Here is a 22359-nt window from a genome sequence, read left to right on the forward strand (position 1 = left end):
TTTTAACAAAGAAGATGAAATGTGATCAAACTTTTTGTTTAATTTGTTAAAACAAAAAGTTTTTTATTTTTTAAATCTGAAAGTATGCAATTAGTATTATATTTTGTTGTATAATATAATGTTGCATTGTAAAAAAAAGAAAAAAGAAGACAATTTTAAGTTTTTTTAATTAAGTTTTCCAAATTTTATTTTTTACCAAATTTTGTTCCAGAATGTTCCGTCAATTTTGGCGTTTTAAAGAAAAACTTATTAGTGCATGGTGGACAGTGTTGTCTGTAACGAGAGAACACTGTCCGGAGGCCGGCAGTGCACTGGAAAAAGCTCCGGGCGCTAATGACCTCAGCTGTTGATGCGCCAAAAAAAAAAAAAAAAAAAAAAAAAAAAAAAATTAGTGCATGGCTGAATGTCATTTCAATGTTCCATAAATAGCTAACCTGTTTACAATGGGGTTACAAGGGAGGTGATATTGATGGAAGTGCTTTTAGGTATTTTCTGTTATCGAAGAGATGACGAATGGTACTATAAGGAGATTGGTCTTGAGTTTTAGAGGAAAGCCCATGATAAATTGACAAAGTGGGGTCATGAAAACCAAAATTTTATCTTTAAAAATAGAAGTGATTAGCAGACATCAAGCCTATTAGAACAGATTGATTCCCTATCACACTATTGGGAAATGGTTCGTGATAGGAAAAAACTGGTACAGGTTTCGAGGGTGGGACCGCAGTCTTCTAGATTAAGATAATGGAAATAATTGGATGCTGGGGGAAAAATAGTGGATGGAAAATTATGTAAAGATGCGCATTTTTTGGCTAGTCAGGATGTGCTCTAGGCTTTGAGCAAGTTGCATTTCAAAATAATAGAAGTTGTATAGAAAGAAGATTCAATTGGCTTTCCTCTAGATAACAAAGGGTCCTTGACATGCTGCTGTAACAGGTTTTAGAAAGCGGAGAAGCTAGCGAGAAATGTCGCCAACCATTACAACCAATTTTTTTGACCAAGGAGATCAAGGAATGCAGAATGAAATGGGGTTGAAGACATGACGGATGCCTTCAGATCGTCATCTATGCATGTGGGAAGGGTATTGGAAGCAAGAATTTCTTGAGAAGGTTTTAGTACGGTTTACCGCTGCGGACAAAGTGCCCGTTTACCAGTGAAAGGGTACAAAAAACGGTCATTTATTCTTATCAATAACTCATTTCCTTCTTGGCAGGTGAATAAAGAATTTAGAAGAAACCAGAGCTGCAGTAGAAGTATTCCTTTTCTCTACAATAAGCAGTGCTCTCAGCATTAATTCCACTTGCTTGCAGAAACTATAAAAAGTAAAAGGTAGGGTGCAATAGAGGGTTACAAGCCCTGCGATAGAGCCAATTGTGGCACTGAGAGGCTTCTTAAAAGGCAGTGTAAGGTTAAACAAAGATTTTATAAAATGGTATCTAATAGTGTTCGATTTTCAAGCTAAGTAACGAAATATTAATTCGCCTATTCTGTATTTAATGGTACAAGACTGAGTTTCGGGGCATCAGTTCACTCTTCGATACCTTTTCTACGCCACAAATATATTGGGTTAGCAGTACATTATGGGTCCTCAACGTAGATGACTCTTTCTTCATAATTATCGTGGGGGGGAGTCACTCTTGTTTGCAAAATTGTTATGGTTCTCATACTAAAATCTTTTTAAAATTAAGAATAAATAAAAACGTGTGCTGTAGTAAAAAATATAAAAATTAATAATTTTTTAAATAATTTAATAGTTAAAAATTAAATTTTAATAATTTTACAATAGTTGGTAATGTGTTTTTAAAACTACTTTTCATGTCGCTAGTGAAGTGTTAGCGCTAGTTACGCAGTAGGCGCTACCATTCTGTGTTGAATGTATGTGAGCAACGTAGTTAAAGAGGTTGAAAATCTGTGTTAATTTTCTGTAGAGGAACACAACTTTGAAATTCTATTTGCGAGGTATGTTTGAATAGTGATTCGCTAATCTAATCATATTAGAAATTAAATATTTACTCATTAGTAGAAATATGTTTTATTAGAAATATTTTGTAGGAAATGGGAAATAGAAAAGTGTGAACTCGAACAGTACTTAAATAGTAGACCTTATAAAGTTCAGCAGGGACGCCATGTTTAGTATTGTGTGGCTGTTGTCCTTAATTTTCATATGAATTGCTACTTGGTTACATATTGTCCCATAAATTAATAACTTCTAATTAATTTTTATTTGTTGGTTATAGTTTTTTCAAAAATATTTTTTTCTTGTTGAGCACAAAGTAAGCCATTGCTTAAAACAAAAAAAAAATTATATATATAGATATCTATTTAAAAAAAAAAGTTTTGACATTTTCCTTCTTATGGTGATTTTTATAAATTTACCCAAGATATTTAAGAATGCGTAATTATTTGCTAAATGCTTATTCAGACAGAATTTATAATTTGAAAGGGAATTAGTAACTAGAATGATTTTATATTTTTATAGATTTATTAACATGCATTTAAAAGTATGTTTAATCAGAATGAATGAAACCAATAGATAAAATATTTCATTATTTCTGGTAATTATGAGGGTGTAAATTAGTAAATGGTTAATTGATGCCATGTGATAATGGACTTCAACTAAAGATGCTTATATTCACTAGGACATGTTTAAACTTGTCACGAGAGTTTTCTCTTTCACTAATTTTATTAGAAACATTGCTTAAAAACTTATATTTCATTTAAATATAAAATTTTTATTCGAAAATTAATTAATATTTAAACTAGAGTTAGTTCTCTTATATTTTTATTGCGAAAATATATTGGTGGTTAACACACACTTCCCAATTTTACTGCAACACAGCAGATATCAAACCGAAGCTTATCTTATAAAATTATAGTGATCAACATTATACGGGTGAGTGAACCTAAACCTAAATGAAAATTACATTTTAATTCTTAGCATGGACAAAATCTAACCATCATCGTATCTCAAAAATCGGCCTTTATAAAACAGTTATACTAGTAAGTAATTCGGCCGCGCACACTATCTACTTTCTAATCGTTCGTATATATGCATTGTCGTAAAATCTCCGATATTTTCCTTGTTCAATAAACTGAAGCGCATCCTTAGAGGAAATCCTACCACGTTACCTTCTCGATGACTCTCCCAAAACCTCGTTTTTTGTATAAAAATGATACAGGTAAACGTTACAGATCTACTTCTGGTAAATTATACACGAATTGTAGAAAGAAGTTTTTGTTTTCTTTCTTTTATTCTACTTGGTAAGTTAAGTTACTGTAATCGTGCATATTTTCTACTTGGTCTCCGGAAAAATGGTTTTACCATTTGGGGTAATGATATAATCAATTGTAACTTATAATCGAAATATCTCGAAAGTTCAAATTTCATATGTGGTTATGTGCGAAAAAGAGGATGCCACAATAAGGTTTTGGTTAACGGAAGTACCTACTTGCGGAATCGCGTTTCAGTGTTTAAGATTTTTCAAGAAAACGCCTGTGAAACTGATTAAAATTTTAGTGCTAATTGTATATCTGTAACTTTTATTTTAAATATTTTTGCAGAAAATTTTGGTTGGTTGAGGGAGATGCATGAGTTTCTTAAGGGCAATTTTTGAATATTGTGTCATCTTGCCAATAGCATAATAGTCATTAGGTTCAAATGTTGGACCAGATTTCTAAATTTGATAAAAGTCAGCTGATTGAAAAGCAACTTTGTGATATAGATTTTTCAGTATTTTGAGATGTCTTCACAAAAAGCTCTTTCGATTTTAAACTCAAGGTACTAGTAACAGGAAATTTGTAGTTCTTTAACATTTGTTTCAAACATTTTCATACTTTTTGTGACAAAATATCTCCTAAACAAAAAACGAGAGGTAGTCGTCTAAGTTCACTCTAGGTTTCCATTGTGTTGGTTTTCATCCAAATGACGGTTACTCGCAGGTGCGCTTGTTTAAATTTGATGATGCAGCTTGTCCGGGTCCGCCGCGTGGGGGAGTTGCACTGTCTCATTTTACACGCACCCCTCTGGTGGGTATAATGCCCTTTTAGTGTGATTACTGTTGAACGCTGTTTTAAATAGGGGAATATCATTTCAAGTTTTGAAAAGGGGAGACAGGCTGTGTTTCTAATGTCTCAGAGTACCTGTCGACATACTCTACCAGCTGCCGATCTATTCTTAACGTGTTACCTCCTAATTTCAAGTAAATACTTTCATCGCTCTCCTAGTTAGAGTAGTTATTGCGATTTTGAGATTCCATCGGATGGATAATTTTCATTATCACTTCAAAGTTTACACTTAACGTGCACAAAGAAGTTCCTCAGTTCATTAACCTACAACCTTCTATACAGTTTTAGGAGAACTTAATGTGTTTGTAAGAATTGTCTTAAAATTCGGAGTAAATGAAAATTGTTGAGGTAGAGCCTTGTGATATGTGTATCTTCAGATTATTTTTTTGGCTCACATCGCTATAATCTAGTTTAAATTTATTTATCCAAACCCCCTTCCCAAATCTATTGATAATCTGGTCATAAAGTCTAGCGTAGCAGACTTCCTGTCAGTGCTACATTTTATTGATTGCCAAGTGATCATAAATTACGCTTCAGTGACTAAATTGAAGCTAGCTTCAATATTCCCCATTTTGCAGTACCGCTTAAGTCAAATTTTAGAATTTGTTATTTTGCCCTAAAATCATTATTTCCGAAAAAAATTTGAATCAAATAAAAAGTGTTGTAAGCCATTGAAAAATGTAGCTGAAGAAAATCTTGTCTGCCCCCCCCAGAGATTTCGCAGACTTTTCGAAACCTTCTGCTACGAGTTCTTCATAATTCTAAGCATTCTATTTTTTTTCACTCTGCGAAATGCTTATCATTTTTTGTTAAAAAATAGATTGTTATGGCGTGGGGTGCTCAAGGGAATGCACAACCAGTCTGCTCTTTAAAAGCAACTTCAGAACCTTTTAATTTTCAGTGAGGTGGGTTATAATGGTTCATCTGTAAGTTTCAATAATTAATTTATGGATACTTGGAATGCTTATAGGAACAGTTCAATCTCACCCCAAATATTATGTAGTAGTGGATACCCATTTTACAGACTCCATGCTCAGATCATAGCTTCTCATCGCGTTGTGTTGTGGAGGTTGTGGCATATTTGAAAAGTTATTCTTTGTAAAATTGAATACAAAGCTTTTCTTATTGAAATTAAGTCATTTCTATTTTCCCTAAAAGGACGTAATCAACCGATAATTTGTGGCAGAGTGAGCGAGATATCATAAAAGGTTTGTAAGCAATAAAATATTTTGATTAATTTTTTCCTGTAGCTAATTAGTGATTTATTTAAATAAGCAAAAATTTGCTTAATTTGTTTATTTGCTTACAAATGAGAAAGACGTAGGTGGTTCCTAAATTTTATAAAAATCGTTTGTATACACATTTACTGAAAGGAGTTTTTAAATTTTGTTTCTTTCTCAAAAATTTCCTCTTTACATTGTCTTAACAAAATATTGTACATTGTTATTTGTGGCGTCCCTGCGGGTATCCAAGACGAACATCATTTATTGTCTCAGCAAACACTCACTCAATAACCGTAGGACCTATACAGAGAAAGTTAATGAGCGCAACTTGGGGTTAGCGAACCCATAGGTAAATTCGAACTAATCACACTCTACAACGCCTACATTTAGACATGAACTCATCACTTTAGGATGCTACAACCAGATTTCTAGTTCGGCAGTGGGTTTATGGCTTAAACCCACTTGTATGACATGGAAACTGTATACTTTTACTCATTTTTCTGAGTGATGAATACGTTTTATAGGCCCTCTGGAGAGGAAAGTGGGGATAGGTTTCCCTATATACAGGTGTCATTCCAGAGTTTACTGCGGAGTTTGCAAGCTGTATAGTCTCTTTTTAGAATTGGGAGTATGAAAAAAAAATATTGGTACCTCGAGTATTATGGTATTAGCAATTCGAATGGTTAACACCATATTGGGTTTTTTCAGTTTTCTTAACCTATTGTAAGGATTTGTTCATGTTTTTTTTAAATATTATATTTCAAAATAACTTATAAAAATGTTTCAAGATTCTTAATTATGATTCCTGTTTCTTAAATCTTTTAAAAAGAAATTCAAGTTAATTAAATACTTAACGTACCAATTATCTGAGTTATTTTTAATGAGCAAAGTCCTCCCACTGATACTTTATTTCAGCGGTTAAGGCGCTTACTGGGTTGAAGTCCATTCTTACATTTTGCTTCAAATTTTTTTTAACTATAGAAATTATTTAATAGTTTTTCTATCTTCAATCAATTGAATGTTGTTTCTTTTTCATTTGCAGGCCATTTTGAATTTTCATCAAGTGTGTGTTATTCGAAGAATTAAAACAACAGGTTTTTTTCTATACTTAAAAGTTCTGATTTGAATGTGTGATTCATTTTAGTTTTATTTAATTTTTTTGATAGACAATCATGATAATTATTAATTATAACTGGTGATCAGAAGACTTTTTCTAAGATTAAAAACAAAATTAGTGTATTAGAAGAAAAAAAGATGTCTTTTTAATAATAAAAGTGTTAGTAGAAAATAAGTAAAGACTTCATTTTTAAAAATAAAAATAAGTGAAATAAATTTTAGAAAATTAACAAGCCGGAAGTGTGATAATAGCCAGTCGGCTAAATAATTTAAATTTATAAACTTTAATTTTTTTTTTTTTAGTTTTTTCGTTTGAATTTTTCTTTGAATTTAGGAACTAGTTATATATATATGTACTTATATTGTTAATATTTTTCTCGTAAATTATTAAATTAAAAGAAAAAGAATTAAATAATATATAAGAAAAAATTAAATTTCTTTGGTGAAAAAAACTGAATACGCAATAATCGCCAAGAAGATGTTGAGTACAGAAACTCTAAGCACGAACAACCACGTGAACGATACCAACCTCAACAGGGTCGTCGCAAACAACAAAAAGAAGTATGTTATTTTTTCAAATCTTTATTCTCGTATTTCCTGTTACTCTACTAGTAAAGTGGAAGAAGGCATTGTAATGGAAGTGCGAAAAAGTGAGGGGATGCCACAGTGTGGGGTTAGTCAAAATAGGTCAGCCGGAAGTGCCCATTTTATCGAATAGAAGTGCCCACTCGTAAGACGTTCTCCTCCTGCAAAGTTTATTTCAACTTTTTATGGTGATTAACTCTCGCTATTGCTTGCAAGAAGTTCGGGACGCTGCTTTTGGTCATTTATAGGACCAGTTTCTGGATCAGGTAATGGTGTAGCTGTCCCAGTTTGTCAGCAGCTTCTTATCCTGATGCCCAGATTGCATCCATTCAGAGATCTTAAACAGACTTAGTTTTTTAAACCATCTAATATAGTACGATTTCGGATTTCGTTTGGGTACACCGTTGTTAATGGAAGGAGATTTTCTAGGATCTCACGAATGCTGACTTAACAATCATCTAGATGACAATAATTTGTCTTCGACAAATTCATTTTATAGACTTTCAGACTCTTGGGTTGTTGCTGCATGTTTTGTAACAGAAGTTATGAACTGAGACACTTATTTTTCGGCTTCTAAACTAATTTATTTATTTATTTTTCAGTGATTCAGAAGCGAATTGGAAAGCTAAACTAAAAATTCCACCAGCTGACAAAAGGAAGAAAACAAGTGTAAGTAGTTTTGGTTCAAGTCGCCACTTCTTAGGTACTGACAAAGAAGGGCGAATATTTGTTGCTTACTTTTATTTTGCATAACACAGTTAAATAGTTAACCCTCACCGCATGAAGGCAAAGCGCCAGCTGACCATAAGTCCATCAAGATATTCTAATAGTAACAGCGACAAACAAAAATAACTAGATCATATTCTTGTATTTATTTTTTGCTCAATTCAACAGGATGTAACAGACACAAAAGGAAATGAATTCGAAGAGTTCTGCCTAAAAAGAGAGCTATTGATGGGTATATTTGAAAAAGGTTGGGAACGTCCTAGTCCGATCCAGGAAGCTGCAATACCTGTAACACTAACTGGTAGGAATATATTGGCCAGAGCGAAAAATGGTACTGGTAAGACTGGTGCCTATTCAATACCAGTTTTGGAGCAAGTCGATCCAAAAATCGGCCACATCCAAGGTGGGTAGTTGTTTGAAATTTTATGTTTTATATTATTTTCTTGACAATGCCAACCATAAACTTCAAAATAATGATGATTTTGTATTAATCGCATATACTTTGTTATTACAGCATTGATAATCGTTCCTACAAGAGAATTAGCTCTACAGACCTCACAAATATGTATAGAGTTGGCCAAACATACGCAGATTAAAGTAATGGTCACTACTGGTGGAACAAACCTAAGAGATGATATTATGCGATTCTTTCAAATAGGTATCATTGCCAATATATTTTTCATTAAACTATCACCTACTTTCCAATCTAGGAAGCCCCTAGTGTTCCTAGAGAGTACTACCACTAGGATAGAACCAGTCGTTTGAAACTTAAAAACTTTTCAGTGCTTAGGACTTCGCTTTTAAGTTTAGTTCTAGGAAATTGTGTAGTCCAACTATCATAAATACATTAAGCGTAATAAGACACGTGAGCGATTCTTACCCAACATTTCTACCTTTTACCACATTCACATGCTAACATAATATTGTTGCAGTGCACGTTGTGATAGCCACTCCAGGTCGTATACTAGATCTGATGGAAAAGAACGTGGCACATATGGAACACTGTCGAGTATTGGTGTTGGACGAAGCTGATAAGTTATTGTCGCAAGATTTTAAGGGAATGCTAGATCAAGTGATCACCAGGCTGCCGAAGGAAAATCGCCAGATCCTGTTGTACTCGGCCACATTCCCGTTACAAGTTAAACAGTTTATGGTAAGTTATCCTAATTTAGGCCAGCTTCCTAAAATTTTTGAATCTTTTTCTCAGAGAATGTTGCTTTTCAGGGAATTAATTTATTGAGGAAGTTAGTACTGTTCGTTCGTTTTTCCTTTGATAGAAACTTATTATTATAAAGAATGTAATATTGAAGCAAATTATTTTTTAATGTATGAAATCGTAGTTTCATGAAAGTCTGATTTCGAGAACTTCGGTAAAAGAAGCAGATGTGCACTCGGCACCACATCTTTACTGCTGGAAGAAGGTATTGCGATCGTGCAGTCTTTAAGTTTTCCGTTTTGAGGTCCTCTTGTGTCCGGAAAAGTGAATTTTATTAGTTTGGGCATGGGTTTGGATATCATAACTCAAAAAATCTGATCGCGAAAAAATTTAAATCTGATATTTCCACAGGGAGTCACTAATTACAGCTAGTTATTAAACTTTTGAACAAAATTAATGAATCGAGTATGCCACTTAATCAATTAGATTTTTTTTAGGGTAGGAGACTTTCTTGAAATTGGCTTTTGGCTATTCTTAAACAACCTGCTGCATAGATTAACAAACTCGCACGGACTTTGTAAGATGAATCATATTATTGCAGAAATAGTAGAGCGCATAGCACTTCTTAAAGAGGAGAGCGTTTACGTTCACTTTCTTTGGGTAAGAGGTCATAGCGGTGTTAAAGGGAATGAAGTAGTGGATACACTCGCTAAAGATGCCACTGAATATGGAGAATTTGAAGAGTACAAAGTTCTAATGTCGGATTTAAGAGGAAGAAGTAACTAAAACGGCATTACAAATGTGGCAAACAGACTACAGTAATAGTATGAAGGGTCAATTTCACAAGCGTATGGTGGAACCAGTTGCCTAAAAAGACCTTGGTTTAAAGGTACAGGCATGAACAAAAGATTGGTTACTACAATTGAGATTGAGAGCGAACCATGCAGTCTGCGGGTCATACCTACATCGAATCGGTAAACGAGCCACTCCGTTGTGCGAAAAGTGTAAGGAGGAAGAAGATTCTAAACATGTCGTCATGGAATGCCCACTTTATAAGAAAGAAAGAGATGAGCTGTTCATCTCGCTGTACAAAACTTTGCGCCATTTAGATACGAAGGCGTCATCTTTTCTAATAGTGTCTATACCCTGAAACCTGTTGAAGATTTGATTAACAAATATACTTGTGGATAGGAAGTTACATAGTTAAGATCAAATATCCTGGGAAGGAATAAGCTTTGAAGTTGGCTGTATGGTGAAAAGCCAATGCCAGGGCAAAAAAAAAAAAAAACTTGGAGTGAATATTGATTGCTCACATATCAGATCTAGTTTCATTCTAGAGGAGTGCTTCCCTCTAAATCTAAAGAATCGTTTTTACAGTAACGTATGGCCTCATTACCTGTAGAACGCTACTAAGCATTATTTGTTCTTTTTAATTGTTCTTTTAATGATGAAAACTCTCGTTTTGTTGGTGATCAATTTTACGCTTTACCGATTGCTCATTCTTTACAGGATAAACATTTGAAAGATCCATACGAGATCAATTTGATGGAAGAATTGACTCTAAAAGGTGTCACCCAGTATTACGCTTTTGTTCAGGAGAGGCAGAAAGTACACTGTCTCAACACACTTTTCTCTAAGGTAATATTTAATGTTTTCTTTTTATGGAATTTTAGTAATTTTTATTTTTTTTAGTTAATTATCTGCCGCTTTGCTAGTTGAGCCTAATACTAAATGAATACTAAAGTGTTATAAAAGACGCAAAGACATTAGTTGCATCCTATTAAGTAGAGTTTAGGCAATTCTAGAATTATAGTTACAATTTATTACTATTTTATTGTATGCAAGTGTATTATTAGTATAAATTGTACGATTCTTATAGTGTATTGATTTTCTTTTTAGTTACAAATAAATCAGAGCATCATATTCTGTAATTCTACACAAAGAGTAGAATTGTTGGCAAAGAAAATAACCGAACTAGGTTATTGTTGTTACTATATTCACGCCAAAATGGCTCAGGCACATCGGAACAGGGTCTTCCATGACTTTAGATCCGGTCTGTGTCGTAATCTAGTCTGTTCAGGTAAATTTCATTTTGAAATTATTGCTCAGTACATGTATTGTTTGTTGTTGCATCGAATTTTCGTTTTCAATCATAATTTATTGTTCTCAGATCTGTTCACTAGAGGTATAGATGTACAGGCTGTAAATGTTGTAATTAATTTCGATTTTCCACGAATGGCCGAAACCTATCTACATCGTATTGGTAGGTCCGGACGATTTGGGCATCTCGGTATAGCGATTAATCTCATCACTTACGAAGATCGCTTTGCGTTACATCGCATTGAACAAGAATTGGGCACTGAAATTAAACCTATACCTAAGGTAAGTTTTCTTTTTTTAATTTCCATTTATATCTTGGTGTTCTCGAAATTTATTGTCAATTTTTTGTACTTTCCTTGAGAAAGAATAGCAATTTTAAGTAGGTTGTGTTAGAAGGATGGGCAAGACTGGATAGAAAAATGTACTTTTAGTGTTTAAAAGGTGGGTTCGAAAGAGCACGGGCAGCAAGAGCGTTCTAAGAACAACTCAATGAATACTGTTTGTATCAAACGAACACGATACAGTTCTTGCTATTTTTTTTTTAAATTTAATTTTAGGTACGTCAATAACTGAGGCCAATATCCTTGCTGTTCTAGTTTCTAGTTTGTTTACTGCTTTACATGATTCCATCATCTTGTAGACACTTCATATGGTCCGATACTATTGCAAGAATCAGATTTTTGAAAAAAAAAAAAATTTTTCCTAGTCAAGCAGAAAACCTTCGCCTTTACCGCCACAAAGATTATCGGATTGTAAAGCTCTTCATTGTGCCCCAAGAACCTTCTTTCTGCTCTGGTATCAATAAGCGACCGCTTGTAGCTAAAGTTTCATTTTAGCTAAAGACAATCACTTCCATTTTAAAACTTTTAAAAAAATTGTTGGTCGGTTCTTCAAGGAAATTTAATGTAACTGTAGCAGTTTTAAGTTCAAATTTAGAGTGGAATAGGATCCATTTGTGTCAAATATCCACAATAAGAGGAAGTTAATTTGTAATTTCTTTTATACCAGGATTTGTTTTTTTTTTTGTATTTTACAGACAATTGATCCTTCATTGTACGTTGCCAAATTAGAGGACTGCTTAGAAGAAGCACAACAAATGAAGTGAAAAAGCCATCCCTAATTCCTCAAATCAATCACCATCAAATCATCCCCAATCAAACCTCTGTTGTGTGGGCTCTTCCAAGTCCACGAACTTATTAACATCAATCTGGATAACTCCCTTTAATAAAAAAATAAAATACTGTGTTCACCATAATATTACAATTACTGATACGTGCTTTGCTGGTTACGTTTAAAGACATTTTAAATTTAAAAAAAAAATTGAATTTTTTTAAAAATTTTAATACGAAAAGTAATAATAAAAAAAAACTAAAAGGGAGAAAATTTCAGATTTTAAATAAAATAAATAAAAATTTTAATAATAAACCAAAAAGTAAAATCAAGCACTTTTATGGGAAAAAAAAGGTACAAAAATATAAAACATAATTTGTTAATTAAAGAACAATTTAAGCAACAAACATTTACAATTCATTAAGAGCATCTTTTTAATGAATAAATAAGAAGAACAAAAATACAAATTAATAAAAATAAATTATTTTTATAAAATAAAACAAATTTTTACGCAAAAAAAGCAACTTTTTTTTTTTTTAATTATAAAAAAAGAAGCTGTATTCTCTTTAATTAAAGACTCAGTAAAATTTTGATTAAAATACCAAAAAAAATAAGTGGGGATAAAAATGTGAAATCAAAATTTCCGTAATTTGTGTGGGGAGGGGGCCTTTTTTGAATGAAAATGGTGGTAAAACATTTTTATGTTGAACATATATAAATTATCATTTCTTTTGATACTAATTGTAAATATTTAAATAAATATATATATATTAGACTGATAAGCAATACGTCACGGAATTTTTTTTTTTTTAAGATAAAAGATAAAAACAGCTGATTTACTTTTAATTTAATTTTATTTTATTTTTTTTGAGATTGTAACGACATTTTTGATCTCAACCACCCCAGGATTTGTTAGAAAAATTTTTTTGATTAATTTTAATTTCGTTTTCTCTCATTTTTCTTAAATTTCTTGTAAATAGTTCGTCGAATGTTTATAAATATGTGTATAGAGAAATAATCAAGAAAAAATATTTAATACGCAAATGAGTTCACCAAAATTTTTTAAGGAAAAAAAAAAAAAAGAAGAAGAAAAACAGAAAAAATAAGAATGTTGAAGAAAGTAACCAAAAAAGGAAATCGTTTCCTGTAAAAGATTTTTTTTTTTTATTTTAAAGAAAATATCTTTTCTTGCCTGACTTTTAAAAGGAAAAAAAAAAGAAATGTAAGATTCGTGAGTTTTTGAACAACATATTTTTCCACGTTTTACAAAAAAAAATATTTCTTGTAAATAATGAAAGTGATTTGAGATTTTGGCGAAGTTTTTTTTTTTTCTCTCTCTCTCTTGGAGAAGAGAAAGAACATCGACACTGGTTTTCAGTCGAAAGTAAGTACCAGAAAGCCAGTCGATAAATAATTAAAATGGAAAAAACCAAAAAAAAAAATCTGTAAACAAATTTCGCTGGAGAAAAAAAAATGGTCTCCTAGAAATAATTTTCTAATGAAAATGGCGAAGTTGTTTTTTATTTAAAATTAACATTTTGTAACAAAAATGAACATCTATTTTTGTTGTGATATAAAAGAAAATCGGAAAACTTATTTGGATCTCTCAAAATGTTATTTTTATATTAAACAACTTCATTTTATTTATTTTTAAAACAGCACATTTTCCTTAGTATCCTTTTGTTTGTTTTTGTTTTTCTAATTCAACAGTATAAAAGAAAATTCATGCAGTAGAAAAAGGCAGAAAATATTTTTTTTTAAAACCCAATAATAATGAGTTCATTTATTTATAGCGTGAGCGTTTATAAATAAATTAAAATTATTAAAAAATAAAAAATACGTTCTGTTATCATTTTAATTTAATTTTTTGTATTGATTCTGCGGAGATTTATTTATTTTTCTTTTCTTTTTTAATGACTTCTAATGGTACGTTCTTTTTGTTGAAGTTATTGTGAAAGATACATGGTTTTTTATTTCACTTTATCTATATATACGTATATAAATAAATGTATTTATGTATTTAAAAAAAGAGATCCAAAATACTAAAATTTGATAAACATTTCATGTTATGTGCTCAAATTAAAAGAAAAAAAAGAATCGAAAAACAGAAATTAGGGCCTTCTTTCTCGGAAAAAGGGGCGTCAATTTTAGGTATCTTAAATCTTTGGGTACCAAAGCTTTTCTTTGGTATAAGATTGGTCTCCGAGTGTGTACTCTTCTCTCATTGTTTTAGTCATCTCCTTCCCCATGCTTCAGTTTGTCATCGCCATTTCGATTTACCTTAATTCTTATAAAAAGGTTTTTTAGGGGTACCACAACTGACCAAGATATAGGAAGGACCAACTCCTCTTTGGCTATTCCATATTTGGCCTTTCTTATAAAGTAGGACTTTTAGGGGAACCTCATTAATCTCTCGTACCTTTTATTCCTTTGCATTTCCTCGAGCAGATTTCAAGACTTTTACTATCCTTGATCCATTTGCTTTACTTTTTTTTCTGGTAAGGATAGTACGCACCAGAAAAAACCACTGGGAAAACTGTTGCCCCTGAATTTCCCTCGTATAAGAAAACTTTTTTACTTCAAGATACCTTGGTGCATATTTAGATATCTAATTCAGAGATTTTATGTTGATGTTATAAAGATGATTTTTTTTTTTTTTTTTTTAGTTTGAGCTCTGATATATAATATTTTTTATGAAGATGTTCCATAATTATGATTTTTGGTGCTGAAGGAGAAGAATTTAACATTAAAAACATTTAGGCCTTTAAATTAGAAAATTTTTCACATAGTTATGGAACTATAAAAGCAATCAGCACCGTTTTCAATAAATTTCACTATAAACCAACACAACTAATTTTATTTTTTAAATTTAAAATTAAATTAATGGCAAATTTTCTTATTAACTAAAAGAAAAATAATTTGACTAATTTTTAATTCTGTAAAATCTTGTTGAAAGACGTTGGTAGTTGGAAAGGAAATGATGTAAAAAATTACGCACATTTTAAAGAAGGAAGTAATCGTATTTTGAAATTGGTTGTTATGATGTAGGCAAAAAAGAGAGATGTTACAAAAAAAACCCGTTTTGGGAAAAGCTAATTTAATTGTAAATAAATGTATTTTTTTTTTTTTTTCTTTAAATACCAGAACACAATTTTCTGATGAAATATATATATTTTTTTTTAATTATTTAATAAAAGAAATAAAATGTATAAAATAAAATTTATAATTATAAAATCGATTACGTGATATTGTACATAATGCGTCATATATATGTATATAGTATAATTAGTTTGTTTTTTGCTTTTTCCACCACCAACGAGGAGGAGTGAGAGGAGGGGGTATTTTCCGCGAGGATACTTTAGCCGGAAAAAAATAAGTGCCAGTTTTTGTTGATTCACTTTTCCGGATTACTTCCTTTTTATAATTAATCCATTTATTTTGGATGTTTTATTCTTTTTTAAGAAAAACTATTGGTTTTTTAGATTGATTTTGGGGGGGAAAAAAAGTTCAACATATTTACAGAGTTAATGTGTGAAAAACAAGTATTTTTCTTTATAGTTTTTAAGAAAAGGTCGTTAAAAAAAAAATTAATTGTGCCGTAATTCTGTACTTTTTTTATTTTATTAATATTTTTAAATGTACTCCATTACAGTATTCATGATCGATTTGTAATTGATCAGATCTGATGAGCTGAATATCGAGCATTTTACCCATTTTGTTTGTTGATTTGAGCGTTTCCTGTTGGATTTCCTCTTCCACAGCGTGAATTTGGCCTGAGAAGTGGCCTGATCCTGGTAATTGCCCAATTCCCCTGTGGGATAAACCTAGAGAAAAATATATTTCCATTGGCCCCACCAGACATAGAAAATTATCACTATAGAACGTACAGCCATTTTGTACAAATTGCCCAATCGATACTGGTCGAACCACACGATTTGGGCTGTTCTCTGTGTAGATCACCGCAAAATTTGTCAAGTAGCTTCTGCGGCTGAGGATCTCTAGTTATTATAAACTTATGGAAAAAAAGTGTAAATTCAAGTCTACTCCATATTCCACTCAGCCCTGCTAAGAATCGAAGTTGTAAATTACAATCCTACAACTAATAAATAAACTTTACACATTCAAAAACCCTTCTTACATTATCCAGCAATTCACATCCATTATATTAATTCCCAACAGCCAGAATTTCAGTCTCCCGAGTCTTGTCTTAAGCAGCGTTTTCAAATGGCCCCTTTCTATTGTCAGTAACTGGGTCCATTTTTGCTTAAGCATTTGCTAATTATTTTTTCTTTTTTATAGATTATTATCCAAAAATACCTTACTTTCCGCGCCCCGTCAGAGATTCCTTTTAAATATGACTCCCTAAAACGTGAATGCACCCCTGTAAGGAATCCCAACCGTGGAGCTTGCTCCTCCTGTCTGATCAATTACAATTTTAAGGTGAAGTTGACTTAAAGAAATTGAAACTTCTTAAAAAAAATAGTAATTTTTACAAAACTAAAATGGAGCCGCAGTGCGCTTATCCAACTCTTGGTAATTAGAATTTTATTTTTAAAGAAATCTGTAATGGAGTATTATTACTATTATTGAAATTCTCGTCAACTAAATTCTAACTTAAATTATAAAATTAAAAATTAAAACCATAATATAAAGATACTCCGCTTCTTGTCAAGCTAGCTAGAGAGATATTTCTGAGCTTCATACCTTTATTTCAACTGTTCATAAGTTATTTTTAATTACAAAGTTCTTTATCTCACAAAAAAAGAAGCCTTTCTGACTTCTTTTATGCCAATTTTTGGATCTGCAAACGTTCTGGTTTTAAATTTCTAACAAGATCTAGCAATCTTAGTACTTCGTCTTGTAAGCTGGAGTAAAAATTGTTTTCAATTATTTAAATGTTAGTGATTTTTTTTTTGAAATTCTAAGACGAGAAATCTTTTATTGTTCCCAGGAAGTACAATTTTGTATTTTGCATTATTTGTGTTTTATTAATTTGAAACATGTTAAAACAATCAACGATTAAAAAAAAAAAAATTATTAAAAAAAATTAAATCCAAAAATAGAAAAGGGATTTGGGGAAAATTTCAAGTGTTCCAGATGAGATAAATTTTTGGGGGAATTTGATTTTTTTAAATTTCAATTTTGTTTGTAGTTAAAATATATACTATTCATATTGTAATTTTCCTTTTTTGTTTTTTCTATTTTGAAAGCTTTTTCATTTCAGAAAAAAATAAGAATAATATAAGGTACTATTTTCATTTTTCCAATGTAGAAGGATTTTATTTTTAAATTTAAATTTCATCAGTTCTTTGAAACAACAGTATTTTCAAAAGTAAGGCAGAGGTCATTTTTAAGTTTCAAAATAATAATTTAATTTCAAATAAAAAAAACAGTTTTACTTGAAATAAACCAGAAAATATGATTTCATTTTCTGTTCTATTATTAACAACAACTATTTTTGTAGTGTTTATCTATCAACAATATTTAGTTTTCCTTTGTTTTTCCATTTTCATTAAACTGTATCTAATAAAAAGAAAATGCGCAGTTTTTTCCATAAAAGAAGTCATTTTCTCTTTGGAATAAAACTTTTCAAACTGGTGCCTTAAAAAGTAAAAAAAAAAAAAAACCAAGTGTTATGTTTACATTGTTTTAGGGCCTTTGTTCTTACAAAATATGATTATAATTAAAATTTTCAATTTTATCTCATCGCAAAGGTTGTTTGTTCTTTTTTTTTTAAAAAAAAAATTATTCCTTAATTTTCTCTTTTTCAAAATATAAAGGGAGTTTATGGTGAGTATTGGCCTTGATGATGGTGAAGGGCTTTCCCAAAATGTGAGGAAGTTTAGGAATTTCCTTTGAATGGTGCCTTCAGCAATTTGATAAGTGTAAGAGGCAAGATATCGATCAGTGAGCTGCATAAAAAAGACGAACAAAATTATGACTGGTAAATTGTTATCCGAGACTTGCGAGTGGTCGATTATCCTTAAGTTAAAATATGAAGAATACCAAACTGCGAGCAGTTCCAGGAGTTGGCGGAAACAGTGTGGTAAACGCTTATTACCTCTCTGCCGTAGATGCTGCTGGAAGATGAAAACCCCAGCCCATGATACAACGTGTTCCTAGATACAATACAATACTCCGGATCTTACGGTGTTTGCAAGTTGTGAAAGAGGTATATTTGCTATGAAGCTGTGACGATTGTGATGAGTATTCTCAAAGAATAGTACGGAGGCAAGTATTGTAGACCCTTAGATCTTTCATTAAGGTCTAAGGTAATGCCCCATCAGGCTTGAGGTTGGTCAGGAAAAGAAGGGTATTTATATGGATTTTTATTAAATTTAAGACCTAGACCCGGATATCCCTGCGAATAAGTGCAGTACACTAGCCATTGAGATAATCCCTCCTAGATTTTAGAATTAATACAAAATTAAGAAGGTAGCTGAGCGTAAGATTTTGTTATTAGGAAGTGGTACTGTCCAGGGACGAGTTCAGTAGAGTGTCTCGAGTAATTGGCCTTTGTTTAGACTAAGTAGGTAATAAAAGTTGCGCAATTCATGGTCTTTATTATCAAAAATCCAAAACATTAAAGTGAAAACCAAAAAAACATAATTCATCTTCACTAATTAACAGATAACTGATCAACTACATCTACTTAATCTGCTTTGGATTTATGTTTCTTTGACTGATACATAAGACGTTATAAAGCTGACAGATTAATTCTAGAAGGAAACGTTTAAAAACTGAGCATTCTTATCATTAGAGAAATAAAATGTTGGATAAAAGACAGAAATGGGTTCTTCAACTTCTTTCAATTAAGTTAATTTCGCGAAAAATTGCATAAATCTGTTGCAGTAATGTTTTTTTAAATTGTTCCATACTAAATAGCAGTGCATTTAATACATTTCTAATATTCTATCCAAATTTGGATGATTATAAATTAATAATATAACTGATGTTGAACAGAAGACAGAATCCGTTAACGTTTTAATAGTTATAAATGATGGTCTTTTTTTTTTCCATCAATTTGGGCTGGATATTAGAAGATCTTGTGGAATTCTCCAGCTTGACAAAGTTTGTAAGCCATCAAGTTCGTACGGCAAGATTAAAGTCAAGAAATGAACCCGACTTTTACCAATCTCTGATTCGATAGATTGACAAATCAATGCCGTTAAATCAAATTAAAGAAAGATTTCAACTAAATTCCTGCCTTTTTAAAACATGGTACTAAGTGAGGTAATTGTGGATTTAGTTTTGTCTGAGGTAGTTATTTCAAATTTAGAAAGTTCAAAGTTTTGAATTATGTTTTCGAGAAGGAAAAAAACTAAATGCAGAAGAAAAATATAAAACATTTGAGCTTTCTTGTGATTCTTTAGCTTTTGAAGGGCAAAAAGAAAAGGACGAATTTAAGTATCGTATAGTTCTTATTGAAAGCAGTTATAGTAAGTAAAACCAGATCCTTGTTTATTGTTGATCTCCATTTGAATATGTTTGGGTGAAGATTGTGCCGTACTGCGGTCGCTCCTGAATGGGCTGAGAGCTTGCAAGTTGGTATTGATTTCTATCCCCACCGAAAGTAGCGTGTATTCGCCCACATTTTCCTATTTTTAGATGAATCTATTCTTCAACAGAGATTCACTGTTGCATTGTCACAAAAACATTGGGCCATTTTTTTTTTTGTCCTCTATGTTTTCCTCCCTGAAGTACGCGTGTTTATCTGCTTTTATTTTCATCATCCAATAATTCAATTTCCTTTTATTAGATTTTTCTTCTTTATTAAGCATTTATAGAGCAAAGATTAATAACTTTTTTTCACTGATGCTTTCATTTTATATATATTTTCATATTTTGTATTCTTCAAATGATTCAATAAATGTTTTATGAGAATCTTGTTTAAACTAGCATAAAAAACCATCAGGAAAACTGTTCAAAACAAGCTTACAAAATTCACGCAACGCAGATGCACTTACTCCAACAATATTGCAGATATTAATGAATTTTTATTACTTGCAGCGAAATGAAAAAGTGACCTACTAATAAAACAGGTGATCCCCAGTTCGAGTCCTGCGTGCATCAATTTTTTTTATGAGTTGGAAAATATTAAAGGTACAATATGAGCTTCCGCCCACGGATATTTAATTAACTTGTTAGTTGGTCGTTAAACTTTCTGAATAAGCAGGCAATTACTTCACTCATAGCCCTGGATCAAATCAAGGAGTTGGTTTTTTTTAAAATATGTTGAAAACTTTTATTAGAACGAATTTCTAAACTTCAATAATTAAGGCGAATTCCTTATTCTTCCTAGACTGCACCATCAGAAAGCATACACATTTTTACATTCCTCTAAAATTCTAAAACAAAAAGTCTAGTCATATTTTTCAATTTTCAACTTTAACCCAAAATATTCGATTTGAGTTGATCTGAGTACGGAAGTTTTTTTTTTACAAATTGGTGTTCATAACCGTATTCGTTTCCCAATTGGAGTATCAAATATTTGTTTGAAACTTACCCTTCAGCTGTTTCTCTTTTTATAATGTACACGCAATTACTTTTTTAAAAAACAAACCAACAAAAGTTTAATAAGAAAAAAATTAGTGAACTTAAAATTCTTTTCCGACAAATGTGTGCAATTTGTAGAAATAATGTTGACCATAAAGTTCATATTTGCTTAAATCTTGGTATATTTAATAGAGTATCTAGAGCATATTAAGTTACACCGCCTAATTATAGATGTGATAGGTTAGAGCTCATTTGAACGTTTACCATATTTATGAAGAAATAATACCCATGATTTTGTCCTTTATTAGAAACTGGTTGAATGCTAATAATTTTGTTCCCTTCTAGAGTACAAGGAAATGCGTTGGAAATTACTATCACCTAGAAATTCAAATATTTTAATTATATGAGAAGTAACAATTTTAGAGCAGGGCTGGATGTTACAAACCTTATTTCTAAGTTAAGTTCAAAAAATACTGGAAAAAGTTTGCTAGTGAGTAAGATATTCCGTTGTGACCATATTTCAAGTAATCATGAAAGAAGTAATTATTGCATAAATAATATTTTAAACGATGAAGCTCAAATTACAAACGTTGAAAAGTTGAAAGTCCAAAAGTTATTATTATTGGAACAATGGGCGGGGGTTCCTAAACTTCATGGTGATGCAGCACATTGTACTATCGACTTATTATCGACTTGACATGTCTAGTAGATAGTAATTAGGAGCATTATCGGGAGTTTATATGCAAATTCAAGCAAGCAGAATAAACTTCTAATTAAGAATTATGGGAAAATAATTTTTCATTTACAAGTTTGCTTCAAACACAGGAAAGTGACGTGTGAATGTCTGTCTCATATCAGATTTTACGTTTTAGTTAGTGGAAAAATCTCAAACTTGTAGTTATTTATTTGATAATTAAAATTATTTGAATTTCTTAGTTCTTGCCAAAGTTACGACTTGTATAAAATATTGCTTGCTGTTGTCTGTTTTAAACAAAAGTAATCGTACCTACAAATTAATTAATTCTTCAATTATAACAGAATTTAGTTTGAACTTAATAACCGCATTAAATTCCATTTAAATCAAGCTTGAAACTTAGTGAAGTGAAACAAACTGCCCAGGTAACTGTTAGTGGTAATAAAGGATGTGGATAACTATTTCTCAGATAACAATGAATGAACAGCTTTGAAACAAGGGAACTATTTACAAAGATGTAATTTGTAACTAATCTCTGTTTTGGATACACATCCAAACGATGGATTGAGTTTAATTTTCACTGCATCAATCTGTTTCAAAAAGGAATTATTGGAATGGCATCCTGATTTAGAAAGTGAGTATTATTTTGAGGATGAACTTAAGAACTAATAAGAAGATCCAGTTTTAGTGTTCCTCGCCAGCATCTTTTACTTCAGCTTTAATTCTGTTAAACATGTGACCATTTGCTGGCATTTTGGATTGTTAATGATTGCTCTCCTGATAGATAATTGTTTTTATCTAAGTATCCATGGTTTGTAAATATCTATGAATTTGTGATGAAGCGTTGTAATAGGGTTGTCAAGCTGCATTAAAAAGAATCAATGAACATAATGCGACTTTGATATTTATGAAAATTACATTATCACAATGTTATTAAACAGTCAGTCATCTGAGTGAAAAATTTTGGAATGTTTTTCTGCTAAAAATCACTTTTTCGAAAAAATTTTTCCTTTGCGAGAGTGAATATTTTTATTTATTTTTTAATAAAAACTTAGATTGATTGACTTGATGGTCAATTTGCCTTCTTTTTT

The 22359-nt window shown here is 31.3% G+C and overlaps 1 protein-coding gene across 1 annotated transcript; it reads left to right on the forward strand.

Moving 5' to 3' along the window:
* The first annotated feature begins 1829 nt into the window (after nt 1-1829).
* Nucleotides 1830-17791, forward strand: me31B (ATP-dependent RNA helicase me31b). The gene is made up of 10 exons (XM_074123546.1): nt 1830-1956; nt 6328-6962; nt 7589-7655; nt 7881-8115; nt 8227-8370; nt 8645-8865; nt 10378-10506; nt 10768-10948; nt 11039-11250; nt 12005-17791. Exons 2-10 carry the CDS (start codon nt 6880-6882, stop codon nt 12071-12073), a joined length of 1341 nt encoding a protein of 446 aa, XP_073979647.1. The 5' UTR covers nt 1830-1956; nt 6328-6879; the 3' UTR covers nt 12074-17791.
* Nucleotides 17792-22359: the final 4568 nt, after the last annotated feature.

The sequence above is a fragment of the Rhodnius prolixus genome, unplaced genomic scaffold (assembly GCF_049639745.1).
Source record: "Rhodnius prolixus isolate KJV_2025 unplaced genomic scaffold, Rpr scaffold_14, whole genome shotgun sequence".
Classification (NCBI taxonomy): Eukaryota; Metazoa; Arthropoda; class Insecta; order Hemiptera; family Reduviidae; genus Rhodnius; species Rhodnius prolixus.

Bases quoted from the DNA above. Each gene is read 5' to 3' on its own strand.
- me31B (XM_074123546.1), top strand. From the start codon at position 6,880: ATGTTGAGTACAGAAACTCTAAGCACGAACAACCACGTGAACGATACC. The intron at 8,371-8,644 runs GTATCATTGCCA...ATATTGTTGCAG, and splicing joins TATGCGATTCTTTCAAATAG to TGCACGTTGTGATAGCCACT. The intron at 10,949-11,038 runs GTAAATTTCATT...TATTGTTCTCAG, and splicing joins TCGTAATCTAGTCTGTTCAG to ATCTGTTCACTAGAGGTATA.